General features: G+C 38.2%; 1 protein-coding gene across 1 annotated transcript; it reads right to left on the reverse strand.

The window, feature by feature from the left end:
- Positions 1–1,153: 1,153 nt before the first annotated feature.
- LOC113425234 (anionic trypsin-like) lies at positions 1,154–9,557 on the reverse strand. The gene is made up of 5 exons (XM_026687286.2): positions 9,327–9,557; positions 6,634–6,799; positions 4,164–4,417; positions 3,447–3,583; positions 1,154–1,355 (listed from the first exon to the last, which is right to left on the reverse strand). Exons 1-5 carry the CDS (start codon positions 9,364–9,366, stop codon positions 1,206–1,208), a joined length of 747 nt encoding a protein of 248 aa, XP_026543071.1. The 5' UTR covers positions 9,367–9,557; the 3' UTR covers positions 1,154–1,205.
- Between the last annotated feature and the right edge of the window lie 11,160 nt (positions 9,558–20,717).

A 20,717-nucleotide genomic window follows, 5' to 3' on the forward strand; every position in this document is an offset into this window, starting at 1 on the left:
TCTTAGGGAAGTAAAACTCTCAATTCCATTTGAAATGAAAGGGCACTTTTACTAAGGAATGCTGATTTCAGAATTTAAAATTCCCACACAGTAATACAGAGCTAAAACCCCTGGTTTCCCCAAGCCCTCCCCACTTGGTCCATCTGAATGTAGCTGATGACGGTCCATCCAGCACCACTATGATGTTGTGAGAAACTCTGAGGTGTTTGGGCTGGTGAAATTCCACACTCAGGGCAAATGACCTTGAAGATGTCAGCACCAACATGAAACGGATTCCAAATAGCTCTGTTCTTCCTCAACTGTCAATTCCTACTCCCAATTTCCCGCCATAAAAGTATACAGCAAATTGCCCAGTTGTTCCCCCCTCCGTCCCCCATTGATGACAGAATACCGGCAAGGCGCTAAGCCAAAGCTGGTAGTTCTGATACACTGTCTTTTACTGGTCACCTTAACAGATTAACAGAGTTGGAAGGGACCTTGTATGTCGTCTAGTCCTCTATTTGACCCACCAGTGTGGGGAGGCAGTGAATGCTGTGGGTCCTTCTCCTGGTGAGATTAAGAAGGGCCTCCTCTATGATGGCTCCCTCCCTGTGGAACATCATCCGTGCACAAATCAAATTGGCCCCCACTTTGATATTCCTTCACAAGGCCAGCTGATTTTGCCAATAGGGCTGGGGACTCCAGAATGGGATGGAGCTCATTGATTGTTATCGCCTGTTTGTTATCGCAAGGGGTGAGTGGTCATTGCTTTTTTATCTTGTAAGCTTGTAGGAGTCACTGAAATGTTATTAAATAAATACATTCCTCAAATAAAACCACACTGAATCACTAAAGTAGACCAGGTAGTCGTGTTCCAGGCTTTACTCATTGTCAAGCGAAAGGGATGCCTTCTAGAATTTAGATTTACTTTAGAGTGTAGAAATGTTGCTCTGCAAAAGTGATGGGAAATTCATGTTATTCTTACTTGGATATGGCCATCAAGTGGAGGGAATATTTTTTATAAGAGAGCTTGAAATAACTGGAACATTGAAAGACACCAGAATTCAAGACCTCTGGATTATAACTACAGCCTTCAATCTATACAACACACCGCTACTAAAATAAAAAAAATCCACCAGATTGTTTTGAAAATCAGCCTCTATTTATTCCCTATTCTATTAAGAGGAAGCACATGAAAAGGTTGGAATAAGAGGAAAGTTGCTGCTTTAGTTAGCAGCAATGGTTTCATGGATCCAGTCAACGTATCTGCAGACTTTTGTGTAGACTCCAGGATAGCCAGGCAGAGCACAACCTACTCCCCAGGAGACAATGCCCTGGAGGAACCCATCACAAGCCACTGGGCCACCAGAATCTCCCTGTAAAACCAAAAGAAAAAAGAAGGGTTTAGGTCCTGAGGTAGTTTCTGCTTTGACAAGTCTGTAATGTCTTCCTCTTTTTACTCTCCATTACACTGTAACTGGCATTTGTCATTGTAGTATAATGGTAGTATTCACCCTGGATTTCTTAATTCATTCAGTTGCTTCATTTCTCAAAGCACTGTGGCGCTTCATCTCGGATCTGGAGTCTACATCTTTTATTCAGCTCATTGGGTGGGGGGGGGGAGGGATGTTTGATTTTAATTACGAAGTGGTACTTATTCTGGTCTCCTGTTTTTATCTTCTGATTGTATTCATATGATTATTTCTCTATTCTTCAGTGACCCTCATCTATTACTAAGCAATATCTCTCTTGTCATGTGTGATAATACATCCTACTCAAACTGCTGTGGGAAGAGTTTTGGGCTGTAAAGTTGATGGCTGGGGATTTGTACTTTCAGCCTTGCAAGGTTCTGTTTATGTAACTTTACAATAAGGTCGAATTAGATCATCAAGTCATGTTTCATGTCTGGTCTACCTGGGAAGGCTGACAGGTACTGAGAGTAGCAGAAAATCCAGTTTGGCATAGCAGTTGAAGGCACAGGACTAATAGTAAGAAAAATTTTAGTCTTCCTTTAGAATGACTTCGAACCATTATTCCCTTTCAGTCCTAGATTGGGAAGCTTTTAAAAAACATCCTGGAAGTAAGTACTAGCTAACCATTTCTGAAAATGTTCGGGAAAAAATTTCAAGGACTTGCCCATGTAGTCATCAGGGTCAAGATTGACTTGAAGGAGTATAACAATAATAATAAAAACAAGAAGTCAAGTGCTTAGAATTAATGCTGGGATCCTACTTCCTTCATACATAAACAAGATTGGTAATGTGAAAGGAGCTATATTGAAGCCTTATTAATATAGGGCCAGAAATTAGCTGGAAACAGGCCAAATACCTCTAATTGCCTTTTTCCATGTATATCTTGATACAATAGCTCACCTTTGTGGCTTGACAATCTGGCTGGGGGAGGGGGGCGGGAGATGGGAACTGGGCCACACAAGTGGTGGCCAGCACATGTATGCAGCTCAACTCACATGAATGGCTAGCTGGCTGGCCTGCAATTTGAGATATGCGTGCATGTGTGTGCATGCTGGCCTGCCACTCATGCAAGTTGAGCTGTGTGCACATGCATGCTGGCCTGCCTCTCATGCAACTGGTTCCGAATAGGCCACAAGCCGGTAGTGGGCTGCAGCCAGAGACTGGGGATCCCTGCAATAGATATCCATACAAATATGTAACCACATACAGCCTCAGACTCTTAAGGAAAGCACATCGAATAGCTGGCCAAAATATTCTGTGATTGGAGAAAAATTCTTCAAAATAAGACTTGCAAATCTTTTTTTCAAATATATAGACCACTTTTAAACCATCCATACCTGTCTCCAAAATAGAAATATGACAAAGATTCTTGTATTCCCTGAGCCAAGACCACTATTAGACCACTATGCCCCATTCCAAACAGCTGCAGAACACACTAAATCAATGGTGTCCTATGACCTCTTCTCACAGTTCTCTGTCCCATACTGGTCAGAATATATGCATATCTGTTACGGCATAAATGTGTCATTTGTAAATTGTCCAAAGTCACTTAGGTGAGATGGACAGTATAGAATTTTGATAAATAGATGCATAAAACTTTTTCTCTAGCAATATGGTTCCCTTCGATTCCTCATAGGAAAAAATAATGAATCTAATTAATGATCTAATACAATATGACAAACTGGACCGTTTGGCTTCCAACAGAGTGGAATACTATAAAAACTCAGCTCCTGAACAAATGGAAAATGGTTCTAGCTACGAGATGTAAATTTCACCTTCAAACACAGCTTGTTTTCTGATTCTTAGCATGTATTTTTCTCTAAAGAAAAAAGAAAATGGGTGAAAATGCCAACTACGTACAGGTAAACTGTGAAGATAAAACTATTTTCACATATTATATATAATCCCTTATAGCTGGGTGGCTGTTTTCAAACAAATTTGCAAATGTCTATTCTGTTTTGTTTTTACAGATGGTCAGAAGGCAAGTGTCCTCACCTGACAAGAATCTTTGCCCCCCTCTAGATATCCAACACAGACCATGTTTTCACTAATTTGTCCTGGGTAAGCAGCTTTACATTCCTCATCGCTTATGATTGGAGCATACAGGCACTGCAGGAAATCAGGGTAGTTTACTAGATGGAAACAAAAAGGAAAAAATAAGGAAGGTAAGAAGTGAGCAACATTCATGAAAATGTGTGCCTTATATTAACATTTGTAGTCTTAAAAGATGCTATTCGACTCTTTCTGATCAAAAGAATAGCAGCAATCCTGGAATTCTACACCAGTAAAAGCAACTAAATAATGATTTTGTGGAATATGATGTCTGAGATGAAGTATCCAATTCAATATATCAAAAATGTTTGAAAATTCCCATAATAAAAGGAAAAGTGGAATTTGATGCACCTTCATCTTCAGTGCTCTAAAACCATCCAAACCAGCATTTATATGCTTAAGTTGGTCTAAGGCTTTGTCCAAGGAAATTTCCCTTTTTAATGTTAGGGTTTAAAATTGAAATTTCAAAATAAGGACAAGTTGCCCCTGGGCATATCTATCCCCGTGAATATTTAAAGCATATAGTGATTCAACAACAATTGGGAAAAACATTTCTAGATTTAGAAAGTGTCGTTTGCCGAAAACAGACTCTAGCAATTACAGTTCTTCAGTTATGTCCTGGGAGTCAGAGTGAGTTGACCAATTCTTGTCAATACTCACCACCATCACTGAGAGTGTTACCCCATCCTGAGACAAGGCAGTAGGTGCCAACAGCTGGACATCCATAGCCGAGGGTGATGGGTGCGACACTTTTGGAAAGTTCAGCTGGTTTCTCCAATTTGATGAGCATGATGTCATGATCCAAGAGCCAAGAGTTGTAGCTTGGATGGACAATTATTTTTTCAGCCTTGATAATTTGTTCATGTCCTTCTGGGTTCCTAATATTGTATGCTCCCAGTTTCACACTGAGGATTCTATAAAATCAATAAGGCAATTCTATATTGGTTACACTGTGCAGAGTTTAATCGCAAGCTTAGCAACAGTTGTATTCTTCATATCAAAGAAGAAGTCAATGATTTCTTTAGAAAGAGTTCAGATTTGAAATGGAAATTTTCCCATTGTTCAAAATCAACATCAATTTCCATAAATGCAGTTGAATTAGGGATGTATCTGCCCGAATTAGGGTTGCGTCTGAACACTCTTACTTTCATTTTATTCCACAAATGCTGGCATCAGACTATTTTTGCTTATCTTTGCTGAACTTTGCTTATCCTAATGAAATTAATAAACAAATTATGCCTAAAAAAACCCACATGAAGAAAATACCTTTGAAAGCAAAGATCTACCTTTAAAAATGTGGTGAGGCATTTTGTTTAACAGTTACTTAATTGAATGAAAGAAGCATAATTGTGAGCAGCAGTAATACTCAGATCTTCACAAGCCACAACTTGATACCAAATCAGTTTGATATCTTGATATCAAGACAAGGAAGGTGTCCCGCCCAGAAGAGATTGACTTCTAGTTCACTGCAGCATATTGATGGAAAAAAGAGATGCAAGAATTTGAAGCTCAGTTACACTATCAATCAATCTTGTATTTGATTCATAGCAGTCACTACTATTTTTTTTTCCTAATGGCTTCTTAAGCTTTTTTTTTTTAACCGCAACACTTGAGCTTTCATAATCCTTGAAAAGTCCACATAAGTCCCCATGTATTGCAAAAAAAGTTGGTGAGACTTCACCCAAACTGCAATATTGCTTTGTAATGGGGACAATAAAGTGGGTACAATTTTTGTTGTTTTTCAAATTCATGATCACGGGAGAAGTACATTTTTAAAACTTGTAAACAACTACAATATAAGGTTTAAATAATGTTTTGCCGTAATACTAAGTAATTATTAATGTAAGAACTCAAAGTAGGAATCTTAGTTTTTAAAGTTAGACTTAGTCTTAGCTCTAAGGCTGAAGCATAGTTCTAACTTTAAAAATCTAAGATGCCCATTTAGAAATAACTAAATAGAAATAACTACTTGTTTCTAACATTCTGCCAAACATTACTATTCAGTACTTAGGCCCTACAGCCCTCTTTTGGTACGACAAAATAGAAAAAATTATTTATTTGATAGATGGTGGAAAGCTTCAGAATGTGACTAGCTTGTAGTAATTCTAGGATCTGACATTACCTCCTTTTCTTAACCAAAGAGTACTTCCTGCTTGCTACATTTGAATCCTGGGTCAGTTCAATGTCTGAAAAATCTGAACAGAACTGTGCAATCATAATCTACCATTGTGGCCATCCAGGGGTGGGATTCTACCGATTAGGACTGGTTTGGTCAAACTGGATGTTAAAGTTACAGCTGGTTCGCTGAACCGGTATTTCAACTGACCAGCTGGCCCCGCCACTCTCACCCCGCCCCTTCCAGGTGTCTCCATGTGGCCCACTTTTGATGGAGGTAAGTGCAGGGTCCACGCAGAGGCTCTGGCAGGGGGAAAAATGGGCCTCCTGGAAGTCTAGAAACAGGCCTGTTTCCGGCTTCTGGTGTGCCTCCAGAAGCCGGGGGAGGCTGTTTTCATCCTCCCAGAGGCCCAGGGGAGGCCTTTGGACCCTTGGGAGGGTGAAAATGGCCTCCCCGGGCTCTGGTGGCCCAATAGAAGCTGGAAACAGGAAGTTCCAGTAGGCCCGCACACCATGGCCACGCCCACCCAGCAACTAGGCAGCGAACTTGTTGCTGGGATTTTTGAATCCCACCCCTGTGGCCATCTGGTAAAAAAAAAAGTGCCTTTTGAATTAATAGCCCTGAGATGTGACTTTCAGATAACGAATAAGATTAGCAAACTGAAAAAGAAATGGAAGGAAACCTGTCTCCAGAAGTGCCTTTTATGCAATCTTTTTATTACTTTTCCACTTAACTGTTATTGATTCATTTAAGTCATTTACTTATTACCATCTTAGTGTAGCCAGTTATCATAGGATAGGCAGCTGTTTTGATAAGGAATTTTCTCTGCTTTAGCACTGTTTTAACAATGTAAACAACAGGCTAAAAATAAATAAAAGGATCAAAACTTGGTGAGATTTTTTTTCTATGTAAAGATGATTCATGTATAATTATTAGCACATTTTTAGCTTCCCTGGCTTAAAGACATCTTCTTTTTAACCAGAAGTTGCTTTAATAATAATATAAAATACTCACGATTTGAAGCAATGAGCAGCTGAAAGGACCCATTGGTCATGGATAAGGGAACCACCACAGATATGGTAGCCAATATTGAGTGAAACCTGATAAGGGACAGAATTTCTCTGACAGGTATATCCTCCAACAATCTTGTCATCCTCATCCACATTCAAGGTGGCAGCAACTAATGAGAAAAGGAACATCAACATATAGAGCTAGCATGCCAAATAGAGTGAGTATATGTCTGAAGGCCTAGGGGCCAGTTATAGAGGGAAAGCACAACTCCACTGTTTTTCTACATATCATAGCTGTTTGTACAAGTAGTCCCCAACTTTCAACCACAACCAAGCCCAAAATTTCCATTGCTAAGCAAACCAGTTGCTAAATAAATTTTGCTCCATTTTATAACCTCTCTTGTCACAGTTGTTAAGTGAATTGCTGCAGTGGTAGCACGGTGGTTAGAATGCAGTACTGCAGGCTACTTCTGCTGACTTCCAGCTGGCAGCAGTTCTGCAGTTTGAATCTCACCAGCTCGAGGTTGACTCAGCCTTCCATCCTTCCGAGGTCAGTAAAATGAGGACCCAGTTTGTTGGGGGCAATATGCTGACTCTGTAAAGCCACTTAGAGAGGACTGTAAAGCACTGGGAAGCGGTATATAAGTCTAAGTGCTATTGCTATTTATTAAGTTAGTAATGTAGTTGTTAAGCTTCCCCATTGATTTCGTTTGTCAGAAGATTGCAAAAGCTGATCAAATGACTCCAGGACACAGCAATCATTATGAAAACATGCCAAATGCCAAGAGTCCAAATTCTGATCATGTGACCAAGAGGATGCTCCAATGTTCGTAAGTCATTCTTTTTCAATGTTGTTGTAACTTTGACGGTAACAAAAAAAATGGTTGTAAGTCAAGGACTACCTCTATTGCAACTGCTGAATTACTATTTCACTTATTTATTCATTCATTGGCCATGATTTATATACTAGCTACCAGGGGTGGGATTCAAATTTTTTAACAACCAGTGCTGTGGGCGTGGCTGGGGGTGTGTGGCCATGTGACTGGGTGGGCGTAGCTTCTCCTTTTTGGCAGCAAACATCCTCCCCCTTCCCGTTTTTTTTTCTCCTGGGCCTCAGGGAAGCCTCCTGGGGGGAGGGCGGTTTTGCTCCCGGGAAGCTTTTCTGGGGCCCAGGAAGGCAAAAAATGGAGCATGGGGGGCTCTCCGCATCCCTTCTCGCCCTCCCCTGCACCCCCTTTTGCCTTCCTGGGCCTCAGGGAAGCCTCCTGGGTGAAGCAGTAAGACAGCAAGGGGGATCCAGGCACACCTGATTGTCAGAACAGCTGATCGGTGGGAGGAAGAAAAATCATGATAGGGCATATTTTCCAGTTGGGTCTTATTTTCAGTGAAACAGGGTATCTCTTTGGATTGGTTTAGTTTTTAAAATATACCACCCAAACCAGAAGCGTCGGGGGAGCAGGGGAGGGAAGGGAAGTGAGATTGACAAAATGACTGTCTCATTGTTACAACACAAACTTCACCCCTTTTGAATATTCATTGAGATGTACACAAATATGTACAAAAGGAATGGAGTTTGTATCATGATGGCTTGAATTTGTGTTATCATTTGGATGAACACATCAAGACTTGTGAAAGCCAGCTTGGGGCGATGGTTAATGCATCAGGGGAGAAACTGGGAGACTGTGAGTTCCAGTCCTGCTTTGGCCTAAAGCCATCTGGATGACCTTGAGCCAGTCACTCTCTTAGCCCTAGGAAGGAGGCAATGGCAAACCATTTCTCAAAAATCTTGCCAATAAAACTGAAGGGACGTCTTCACCCAGTTGCCAGGAATTAAGACTTATTTGAAGGAATACACACACACACACACACACACACACACACACACACAGGATTTTGAAGTTGCTTCTGATCTTAACCCTATTCTCCCAATGAAACTCCATTCCCACTTCAAAAAAAGGATAAGGCCCACTAAATTTGCTAAAGAAAAGAGGGACTGAGATGGAAATACAGTATAAAAGCCATGAGGAAAACCAGGACAGGCAACATACATATAGAAATCCCAGCCCAACAATACCAAAATGAAAATATAAAACTTGATTTATTCTCAGGTAAATCCTAAAAGGATTAGAAGACAGATTTGTACCTAAGTATATCTACATAGATTGCCAGTAGATTTTACCTAAAGTAATAGTTGTGACCCTAGGACAGTGCAACTGTCATAAATGCATGTGAGTTGCCAAGCACCTGGATTTTGATCACATGACCGAGGGGATGCTGCAACAATCATAAGTGTGAAAAAACAGTTGTAAGTCACTTTTTTCAGTGCCATGGTAACTTTGAACGGTCACTAAATGAATGGTTGTACTTAGAGGTCTACCTGTACCAAGCAAATCTAGGGTTCTCTCTTAAGTCAGACATCCAAGCAATTTAATTTAAAGTGAATCCAAAGGAATTTCACAATGACCGTTTTGTTTCTCAAGGGAGGTTTCTTTGTCTTTTTTTGCTACATCAACCATCTCTTTGTAAGTCGTAGTAGACACAATACAAGTTAGAAAAGTGTGCAAAAATGACAAAGAATGAGGGAAAAGTTTCATACCTCAGGTTTGAAATAATACCTCTTTCATTTTACTGTTTTTCTGCATATGTCCACTACAGCATAAAAGACAATACAAAGTCAAATACATGTTTGAAACTCACCTGCTGCTCCAAGGAAGGCGAAGATCCACAGCACTTTCATTTTGTATCTTGTGTCACACAAATCTGAGTGGGACTTTCCAAAGGACTCTCTCCCTCTTTATACTCTTCTTGGTAATTTTATCTCTACAGTCCAAGGCCCACCAGCTCCCCACTTCCCAGGGTCTTGCACAATTATACAGCTCCACATGTGCTTAAGGTGATAGCATTATTCCACGTGGCTTAAGTCTAAAGGGAAGCACTTGTAGCAATGGAAAAAACAGGCAGGTGCTTCAATGCCTAGCTTGCATGCTAGGTCTTGCCTTGATACTCTTCCTGCCTTCTTGAACGGTTATGAAACGTTTCAAAGATCTTTGTTTTGCAAAATCTAGGCCACAGTTAATCCTAGAAAGCTTTTTAGAGACAGAAGACAAAGACATGGCTGCCAAAACTCAGCTCTCTTCTCAACTTGGGCCAGACTCAACCGACTACAGGAAATCTTCCCATACTTATGTCAGAATACACGTTACACTGAAGAACCATTGCTTTTTGTTGTTGTTTGTTTACTCTACACTAAATACACCATGGAAGAGACTTTTGACAGATTGCTCTAGTTATTGTCCTGATTTAGGAAGTATTCCAGCAGGTATCCCTATTTCACAAATCCATCTTGGTTTTGGGATGGTTGTTCTACTAGAATCACCTCCCAGACAAAAAAAAAAACTTGATTTGATTCCATAATGTGAAAGTTCTATCCAATTAGTGTCTTCTCCATCTGCAACAGCATCATGACAGCCATCTGAAAAACAAGCATCATCCACCTATAATTCATAGGATTCTTCTGGTTTTCCATAGGTAATTTGTCTGCCCCCAAAATTTCCTGATCTTGCCCTCACATATGATGGAGGGAGGAAATATGGGCATGGTCAGCAGCACAATTCACAGGAAATGGAGACCTATTGTAGTCTGAGGCTTGAATGATGGGTTAAAGAACAGAGAAGTGATTGTCAACTTTCAGTATCTTAATTCCCACTAAGAGAATTTAGAACCACTGTGCTTTATTCAAGAATGTGATTTCTACAGTTATATCCCTTGATGTATTGATTACTTATGGTAAGCATTAGTATATATTGCATGCAAATAAAACAGTGTTTTATTCACAAATTTATACATAATTAACATTAAGAACCAGTTTGGTGTTAGTGGGATTAGGCTAGAACCCAGGAGACTATGAGTTATAGTCCTGTTTTAGGCATAAGCTGGGTGACTTTGGGCTAGTTCCTTTTTCTCAGTCTTTAGAAGGAGACAGTGGTGAGCTACTTCTGAAAAAAACTTGCCAAAAAAACTCCATTGACTTGTCCAGGCAAAAGACATGATCGGGATTAAACATGTTTGAATGGAATAATTGGGGTAGGTCTGGATGGAGATAGCAGGGTAAAATAGAAAAGGGTAGGGTTGGGGGAGGGGAGAATAGGCAATGGAACAAAACTGATTTTTACTATAGATGTAATTTTAGATGCTGACCTGAGAGAGAAAACTTTACAAATACTGTGTTCTTTTCTTCACACAGTAACTGAAGCACTCTTCTGTTTAAAGAGTACCCTATATAAGAATAAAAATTGCACAACTGTTATGCTAGATTATTAGCTTCGTTCATACAACAGACTCAGATTTGCTATGCATCATGCTCCTGAGATTGGACACCCCTATACTAGCGCAGTGAAGGCAAGATGCTACTTCTGCAAAACAAAGGACACTAGACAAAATACCATGGTCAGCATATCCAGTTCTGTGACTGGAGAATACAGAACAAACCAGGGATTAGATAATATTTAGATCAAGAGTTTTATTAGGATTAGAAAAGAGATGGCAGGAGAAGGAAACAGCTGTCTGCCTAGAAGATGCTATTGCAGAAAGCATAGGCAGCTCACCCCACTGTATATTTGCAAGGATCCCTTGTGGATTCTCAGAAATTATTTGCTGACCTGTTTGGTTCCTTCCATCTCTTTTTCTGATGTCCTCTTTCTCTTCCAGGTAGACAGAGAAAGTCATGGTTCAGGTACACATGCAGAAAAATATTGGTACAGACAAAATATTTAATCATCAAAACATCATATGGGGTTAGGTTGTTTGGTTTTAATATTGGATACTATTTTAATTGCAAAAGTGTTTGGGTGTTCAAATCAGTGGGCTTGTTTAGACATATAATTTTTAATTGTTTAAAAACTACTGCAGACTAGAAATGACACTTTTATTTTCCATATTATTATCCAGAATAGGATATTATCTTTGAATCTCATTGTCAAACTACCAGTCTTTCTTCAATCTACTATCTTGGCAGACAACTATCCCATATATAAAATGCACTGTCCCCACTGGCAATCCCTCACCTGCCACTGATTTGACTGCTTGCCAAATGGTAGTGCCATGATTTCACTAGTGTGGGAGTATTAAGCAAAGTGATTGGTTAAATCACCCTCTCTTGCTGCTCTCCTGCTTTCCCCAACCAGTAGGAATCCATCTACCAATCAGGGATGTTAATGTAGGGATGAGCAAGTTGAATCAGGTGGCTGACGTGCCTCGGGTACCATCACAGAAGAAGGCACCTGTTCAAACAAGGGAGTTTCTGCAGTAAATCAAGTAAGCAGGTTCTTTCAAAACCCAGTAGCCTCCCTTCCTTGATTCCTGCAGTTGGGTAGGCTGAGAAAACTGCAAGAAGAATGGGGCAAATGATTGTCACTAAATGACACTCAGTTTCTACTCATTTAACGACTGTTCAGCCAGCTGGGGAAATGTAACCTGGGGAGCATTACTTTACAATTGGAGCACATACATGATCTGCTTAAGCCTGTCTTACTTACGAGCTGAGGTGAGACAAAAGCAATTTTAATGTTAGGATGCATATCCAGTTTAGATTCATTTGGATTCAGATATGTATCAGTTTTCACTTGCTTTCTATTAATTGTAACCGTCAGTTTAAAATCCATTCATCTAGTTTGGAAAAATCCTTTTGAAAACGTCAAAATTTCCAGTGTTGGGCTGAAATATGTATTAATTCAAAAATAAAAATATGAACATATACAGTTTAGACCTGAGACTACTTTGTTAGGGATAATGGACCAAACCTCAGAAAAATTACATGATATGTTTTGTACATGATAACAGCAAGAGTCCAATTTGCTCAACACTGGAATGAACCTAGTTACTCACAACGGAAGAGTGATTAGAAAAGAGGATAGAGATGGCAGCGACGGCAAAAATGACAGGCGTCCCTGGAGAAAAGACTTTGGCAAAATTTAATAATTGGAAGTCTTTTGTGGACTTTTTGCAAAAAATAAAATAAAAATCAAATTGCGACATATGGATTTCATGACTAGTAAAATTCATTGATTGAAAATGGAAGCTGTAGTTTAATGCTGATGTAAGGATGGAATTTAATGTCTTCTGTAAAATAAGTTGGATGCTATCCTTTTATTTCTTTTACACTTTTGTTTCTTTCCATCCTTTTTTTTTAAAATCTTTTGCTTCTTCTGTCTCATCTCTTTCACTTTCTTTTTCTTTTCTACCTATTTTTCTCTTTGACTATTTGTTTTAGTTAGTTTTTATTTTTATGTTATATATAAAAAAATAAAGTTATATTTTTTTCAGAATGTCCTTATCTTGCAGCTTATTCATATTTCTAGAAAAATCCAAGTATGTCCACTGAATGTAAAAAAAAATGTTGAAAAAGCAACTAAAAGGACAACGACACTAATCCTAATTATGTCCCTTCCTCTTAGGCAAGATGGACTCTTCTTTCTATATTTATTTTTATTCCTAAGTAAACTTTGTCAGTTAAGTAAACTACTGGAATCCTGACAAACTTCCTCTAATCTATCAAAAACACAAAGCTGATTTTAGTATCTACTTTTGATCCTATATTTATGCATAAAAGTAAATCAAGGAGAGAAGCAGCCTAGAACTAAGAAGAAAATCCCTAACAGTGAAAACAATTAACCAGTGGAACATATTGCCTTTGGAAATTGAGGGTGCTCCAACATGGAGGTTGGACAGCCATCTATTAGAAATAGTGTAGATGAGAGCAGGGGGTTGGACCAGATGACCTCCAAGGTCCCTTCCAACTCTTTTACTGATTGTATGAAGCCCTTGATTTCAAATTATGCTTTAAAGAAAAGCATATTTTTGTGAGAGGAATAGCAATTTTACATTTGAATTCCTTAAAGACATTTAAGTAGCTATTGTATTGATTTGATGATTTGATTTGTTAATATGATATCTACAGAATTCAGTGAAAGTGACACCAAGATATGCTTCTCCAACAGTTAAACAGTTTCCTTGTTGATTGACTCAAAGACCATGCTTTACACAATGAGAAGATTCCCCACCATAAAAAAGCTGGGAAAGAAAATGGACCAAAAACTTGATGCAATAACTTTGTCTCTTCATCTCTTGCCTCTTAAGTTTACTCAGTTCTTTGAATTAATCTGAAAAAGGAATCATCCAAGCATAAACATTTGTGCTACCAACTCCACAAGGAAAGCAGACTATTGGAACTTATTTGGAATTTCTTTATCATCCTTCAGCACATCCCTGAGATTCCTGTTGTTCAACCGTTCAATAAATTCAGCATCGCTAAGAGCCCTCATGTGCAGTGGCTAGAATGTAGTATTGCAGACAAACTCTGCCCACAGGCTGGAGTTCGATCCTCACAAGGTTCAAGGATGACTCAGCCTTCCATCCTTCTGAGGTTGGTAAAATTAGGAGCCAAATTGTTGGGGACAACATGCTGACATTGTAAACTGTCCAGAGAGTGTTGTAGAACACTATGGGGGTGATATATAAGTGTTATTGCTATTCTTATTTCAGATATAGTTAAAAATCCTTTAGATTGTTCGCTGTCATGACTTGTGATGTTAAATTAGTTGGTTTTAAATGTAATTTTAAAAAAAACAGAATTCCTAAAAATACATAGTTAATTCAATATGATGCTACAAAGCATGACATTTAATCAGAAGCAATAGAAAAATATTTTTGTCAATTATGTGTGAACACAATGTCTCGTTTTGACTTCTTTTCCTTGGAACAGCTCCAAGGCCTTTTGTTGCCAATAAACTAATTAAGAATCACCTCTCTTGACTTGTCCTTGATGTGACAGGATATTTCCAGATATGGGTCCTGAATTTTTACATTACCTTATATATAATGTAAAAGACGATATCTCATGCCTCTGTCAATTCCAGAAATTACTTTCCCAGAGATTCTTGGCATAGCCACCAACTCACAAGGTCCTTTAACCCATGCTAAGAAACTTTTTCTCCTAACACATGCTAACTAAATTTTTTCTCCCATACTTGTATTTGAATGAACATATGCATGGCCGAACTCTTGTAAATTTCTAGAATATTGATAATACAAACTATTCCTCTCCAAGATAGCTACTGAATGGTAAGGGTTTTTTTTTGTCTCTTGCCTGATTTTGATTTTGCTGCCAAAGCTGGTACTGTGGCAATGCTGCTCCCTGGACTTGAATGGGAGCATTTAGGAATGACCCAAGATGCCTTTTGGGCAGTTGTGGATCCACCTGAGAAGGGGAGTCTTGAACATCCCAGTTCCCTTTGGGAGCAGTCAGAAAGTCACTGGTCATCCATCTTCCTCTCAACAGTTATTTTCTTAAGCATACCTGGGTTTTAACTTTACTTTTTCAATTTTCTGGTTTATTCTGTTTTTTATTTTTAAAAGTTGACCAGTTGGTTGAATGCTGATTTATTTTAACCCCCTGTGGGACTCTTAACTATTCTTCTTTTTCCTTTTGATTTATGTTGTTGTTTGAATAACTTTTGCTTTCCTGTAAGGAAATATGGCATGCTCTTGGATGGTAAATTTTTGCATTTTTTAAATTTGCAAATATTTGGAGTTATTTTTTTTTTAAATTTTTTTTTTAATCTTGCATCAAAATATCCAGAAAATATCTTCCTGCTCCTTTTTCTTTCAGCATTCTTTGTTTCCTAGCTATGTTACACAGAACAACAATTTATCAGATTATAGACAACCAAGGATGGCTGAGATCTGGTAAAAGATCTTTTGGTAACATGCATTTTTTTAGTCAAAAGCTTTTTTAAAAGTTTGATGAAATAATAATGGCTGTGGAAAATCTTTAGATGCATGGAGCTCTTTATAAATTAGATTCACAAAAGGTGATTTGAAAGCTGCAGGTCCTTTGGAAAGAGATAGGGACTGTACAGAGGTAGAACTAACTGAGCTGAGTGCATAGGCTTCTCTGAAGTTCAAGCCTTCATTCTTCTACAATAGCAGAAGCCTGACGGAATGGAGAAGAGATCGATTGTTTTTTTCTAGAAGAACTGAGGAAGCTTGGGGAATGGATTTATTATGCTTAAAAGGAAACCACTTTCTTTCTTTCTTTTTTGAAAATTTTATTGATTTTTGAAAACAAACATAAACAAACAAAACATAAAAACATAAAACATCTTTTTTGAAAGCAGCATAGTCCCGGGTTACATCTCTTCGTACAGACACAAATTCAAGTTCATGCTCATTTTATATTCCATTCCATATCTTATTACTATTCTACATTTTCAATATAGCTTCTCCCCTCTTTTAACTTTCTTAATTTTGTTTTATTTATTTCATCTCAATTCATATCATTGTACTTATATTCTTTGTCCTGTTTCAACTGTCTACTATCTTTTCTCATTAAACAAAATTTCTCCTGTAATCACTGATTGGAGTATGACGCCTTTATATCTTTCCCCTAAAATTATAACACTTAATATAATACATAACTTCCGTTCGGATTCTGCTTGGTACTTTCTAAAACTACACACTGTATTTTAAAAAAGGAAAAAATTATAAATGTATAATATAATTAGAACAACAATCCATACCAATTCTATAATTAATATTAATATTCATTTAAATCTTAACATTTTACACATTACTTTTCAGATAAATATCATACTTCTATGGGAACACTTATAAACTTTCCATAGTTAATTCCCCCCCAATTCACTTATATTTTATAAAACATTGAGTAATTAAAATGTTCTCGTTCCTTCCTGATTCAATTCTCTCATTTATTTTATTTCATACAAAAGTTTCACTAAATTACACTGACTATTTTATCCCTCTTTTTAATCATATGTTTTTTCCAATTTTCTAACATTATTTCTATTACAAATATAACAATACCATCTTATGTACCTTCACAGAATCCCTTTTTCAGTTAGATTTTCACCCATTATCTCTGAATAGGTCCTGTTTCTTTACATCTTGCTCCAAACCTTTGTAACTTCTCTTCCTTTCCTTCTTCCCTTTATTCTTCTCTCTCCCCTTTTTACCCCCCTGTCTCTCCACCTCCATTTCCCTCTTCTGTATTCCCCTTTTCTGTTGCTTTCCAACATTATATCCACTTTTCGAATTATTTTTCCCTTTTTTGGTTGTTTTTTTAAGTCTTAAATTCTCCATTCTCTTTCCCCCCTTTCCCCTTTCTTCCCCAGATAGAGTTACTTGTTCATTAAAGATGGCTTCTTCTTTGTCCCAGTCTTCTTGTTTTGCAGGCGTTTCTTGTTGTTTCTCGTAGTTACAAATCGCCATTTCTAAGAATTGAAAAACAGAGCCAAAGGAGCCCTTCCCTTCTTGTGTCTCTTCTTTATATTTTTTAAATTCAATTTTCAGTTCATCCAGAGATAGTGCCATTGTAGAATTTTTTAAACAACCACCCAATTGTTTTTAGTCATTCAAACATAATATCCAAAAATCCCAAAGTCACCAAGCAGTCCAAATACACACAAGCTGTTTCTTTTTACACTTTCTTCTTTTTTCACTTTCTCTTCCTGGGGTTACTATTTAGTTACAAAGTTCCAGTTAAAATGTATCTTTTAGAAGTCTTATTGAGATTTTACTTTAGATTCTTTTGAAGTCCAGGCAGTCTCCTTGTTCCAGATCCTGCCTTTATTCTTTTCCTCTCCCTTCCTACTTATAGGCAAAAAAGATTTTTTAGTGTCCAGAAATCTTTATTGTCCCTTTGGCATTTAATTATATTTTCAGCTTAATTATTGGTGCCAAAGCGGATTTTTCCGATTTCTTATTCAGCTCTCTTCGTTGTCAATGTGAGGAAGGAGAGAGAAGAAAAAAAAACTTTCCCTTTTCACTTTCTTTCGCTGCTTCCGACTCTTCTTTGGGAGCGATGCTATCTTTTATAAAATTTAAATTCCAGGGTACCTTAGTTGTTGCTTTTTATCCCGGTCAGCCAAAACTTTCACTTCTTATCTTCCTCCTGCACTTTCTTTTCCGGTTGAGTGCTTCTTTGAGGTGGCCATTTCTGACCACCGCTCCTACTGCCTTCGGGAAAGGGAGTTTGACCAGCCGAGGAGGAGAGATGCGGCTCTCCTCGACCCTGCTGGCGATCTCCCCCCTCTTCACCACCTTTACGGGGTGGCTTAGCCCCGAAGCCAACTGGCTCGGGGCGCTCCAGCAGCGAGCCCAGGCAGAAACAGCGCATGATCGCGGATTCCTGCCTGCCACCGAAGCCCTGCAAAAGGAAACCACTTTCATCTGGACTTTGTTGGAGATAGACCAATTGTGGAGAGTGAATTTATTATATTTAATTAGACAATTGATAAGAGATGGTATTAAGAAACAAACATAGATATTTGACCCAGGACAAATTACTATTAACTCTTGAGATGATTTGGGATAAATAAGATGCTGTGGTAAATTTTCTACAAGTTGATTGTAATAACAGTTCATTAACAGAGGATTTTGAAATTTAATCTTGTCTATTATTATTATTGTTGTTCTTGTTCTTGTTCTTGTTCTTGTTCCTGTTAAGTATTTTATCATTAATATAGTACATAGATGACAGGTCATTTGCAAATAGATTTCTTCTTCTTCTTGTGCCATATCCATCATCAGACGTTGGCGATGATGTTGGCGTTCCAACATTTTTATCAACAGCCACACAAAAATGTCCTGCTGACTTTAGTCCAAACCAGTCCCTTAGATTTTGAACCAAATAAATGTGGTTCAAAAATTTTGGAGGTCTGTTTCGCAAGGATGGGAAACCAATATTGTAGTAATGTATTAATCAGTATTCAGTTAGGGCAGACAATATGTGTAGATGTGTTGAGGGTTTTTTTTCTCTTTTTTTAATGTACTTTTTTCAATGTCTTGTTTGTTTTATGTTTTTTTCTTTATTTTTTTAAAAAAATTTTTGGAGTTTTATATTTTAACTTTTTTCAAATAAAAATAGAAGAATAAATAAAGAATGTTCTGTTCGACCAGTGTTTCCCAACCTTTCTGACTCATTGGACCACCAGAGGCAGCAATGGTGGTGGGGGGAAGAGGAGATGGCTTCATGCATATGTACACCACTTTCACAAATATGGCTTCGCATGCGCACACACGTACTCGCCCACCACCTCTGTGGCCCAGTTCCGAATGGGCTGCAGACTGACACTAGGCCATGGACTGCGGGTTAGGGATTCCTGTGCCTTGCTGACTAGCAACAGTTTGATAATGAGGCAGGTCTGCAAAGCACTGCTCAACAGCAATAGTCTTTCAGATCTTGATTAATCCATGAATCATTCGGATGATTCATGACTCCTTTTCAAAAAGATACAAGCGTGTCGGGGGGGGGGGGGGTTTTTTTCGGGGGGGTGGGGGGGGGGGGGGGGGTTTGGGCCTGATGTAGACTGAGAATCATGGAAGTTGTAAATCAACACATCTGAAGAGCACTAGCTCTTCAGTCTAGAAGGCTTAGTGTCTGGACATACCAATAGAGCCCTTTTCCAAACCTGTGGATGGTAAATGTGGAAAAAAATGTTAAACTGATACACTGCTACTGCTGATACGCTGAAAATGTAAGAAAAGAATAGACAGCATGACAAATTAAATGCCTATTCATAGTCACTCTTTTAATTTGAAAATAAAGGAACAAAATTCTGAATAGGCCACATATGATTCCATCTTTAATTTATTCCAAAATATGAACACATGCTTAATCATTGTTTAGTAGTCATAATATACTTTGTGATAAGATTTTTTTATTGCCGCTGTTTTCTATAAAGCTATATCTTTGTCTTTCATTTTAGTTATCCTAAATTACTGATTTCAAAGAAGGTATATATCCCAAGAAAATTAGATCAGTGATAGAAAATGTTTTAAATGCTTGGGTAGACAAGTTAGTTTTTTGATACAAAAAGTTTTTTGATACACACATTTTCAGAAATAAAATAATGTATTTCATGCTAATTAGCATATTATTATGATCTGTTAATTCAAAAGCTGAACTAAATTGATAATTGCAGCATACTGCAAAAATATAGTCTAATTTGTTTTGTCTGGGTTTCAGTGCATTAAATCTGTTGGGAATTAAGTAAATTTTGGTCCAAGTAGGATTTTCAAGTATTGCTAGCTTGCCATAACGCAAAATTCAAAACAAGAAAATGTATCAACTGCTTCTAAAAAAATAAGAATTTTGACTTTAATAAAGGGTTATTTATTGGTGGGCATGCATAGCTTTAACACAATCCAATGAACCTATATCTGGGACTATAACTCCCCCCCACCATATACATGTGCATGCATCAATATATATTTGTAGAACTATTGTAAAATTCTAGATTATTAAGGAATCATGTACTTAATATGTACACCTATATAAATTGAATTCATGTATATGTACTTACATACAGTATATGCAATCTATATGGAGCATAGTGTAATTATTTATATCTTCCAACCCATACTTTTAATCATATAAAGGAATATCTCTTTTTACCATGATCAAGGAATAGACAATCCATGCACCACCGAGTCTTCATTTCAGAGATAAACCTAACCCTAACTTCCCCCATTGAGTTTTCCTGACAGGGAGCATTGGAAATCCCTTCTTTCCTTCCTTCCTTCCTTCCTTCCTTCCTTCCTTCCTTCCTTCCTTCCTTCCTTCCTTCCTTCCTTCCTTCCTTTTCCCTCCCTCCCTCCCTCCCTCCCTCCCTCCCTACCTACCTACCTACCTACCTACCCACCTCTTTCTTTCTTCTACTCCTTCCATCCTTTCTGCTCTCTTCTTTCTTTCTGACTTTCCTCCCTCCCTCCCTGGTCTTATTTTCCTTTTTTCCTCCCTTCCCTTCCATTCTCTTCCCATTCCAGCAGGCAAGTAAGTGGGTGCTGCTGTGGGTGCTACTGTGTGAGGGAGGGATGAAGGATTGTGTAAGTGGCTGAGAAACTATCAAGGAATGTTGAAAATTAGGATCATATGACCACAGCAGCAGCCCTGCCACACTGAAACAATTGAAGCAGCCCCAACTTCCCCAAGTTTCATTCCTTCAGGAATAATGGTCCTGGAATTCTGTAGGGTAGCCCATTTGCAATACCTTTGTTGATAAAGTTTTGTCC

This window comes from Notechis scutatus, chromosome 2, assembly GCF_049901735.1.
Source record: "Notechis scutatus isolate UNSWTSFEM ecotype Mainland chromosome 2, rNotScu1.2, whole genome shotgun sequence".
Classification (NCBI taxonomy): Eukaryota; Metazoa; Chordata; class Lepidosauria; order Squamata; family Elapidae; genus Notechis; species Notechis scutatus.

Bases quoted from the DNA above. Each gene is read 5' to 3' on its own strand.
- LOC113425234 (XM_026687286.2), bottom strand. From the start codon at position 9,366: ATGAAAGTGCTGTGGATCTTCGCCTTCCTTGGAGCAGCAG. The intron at 3,584-4,163 runs GTGAGTATTGAC...GTTTCCATCTAG, and splicing joins TAACACTCTCAGTGATGGTG to TAAACTACCCTGATTTCCTG. The intron at 1,356-3,446 runs GTGAGGACACTT...TTGGTTTTACAG, and splicing joins GGGGCAAAGATTCTTGTCAG to GGAGATTCTGGTGGCCCAGT.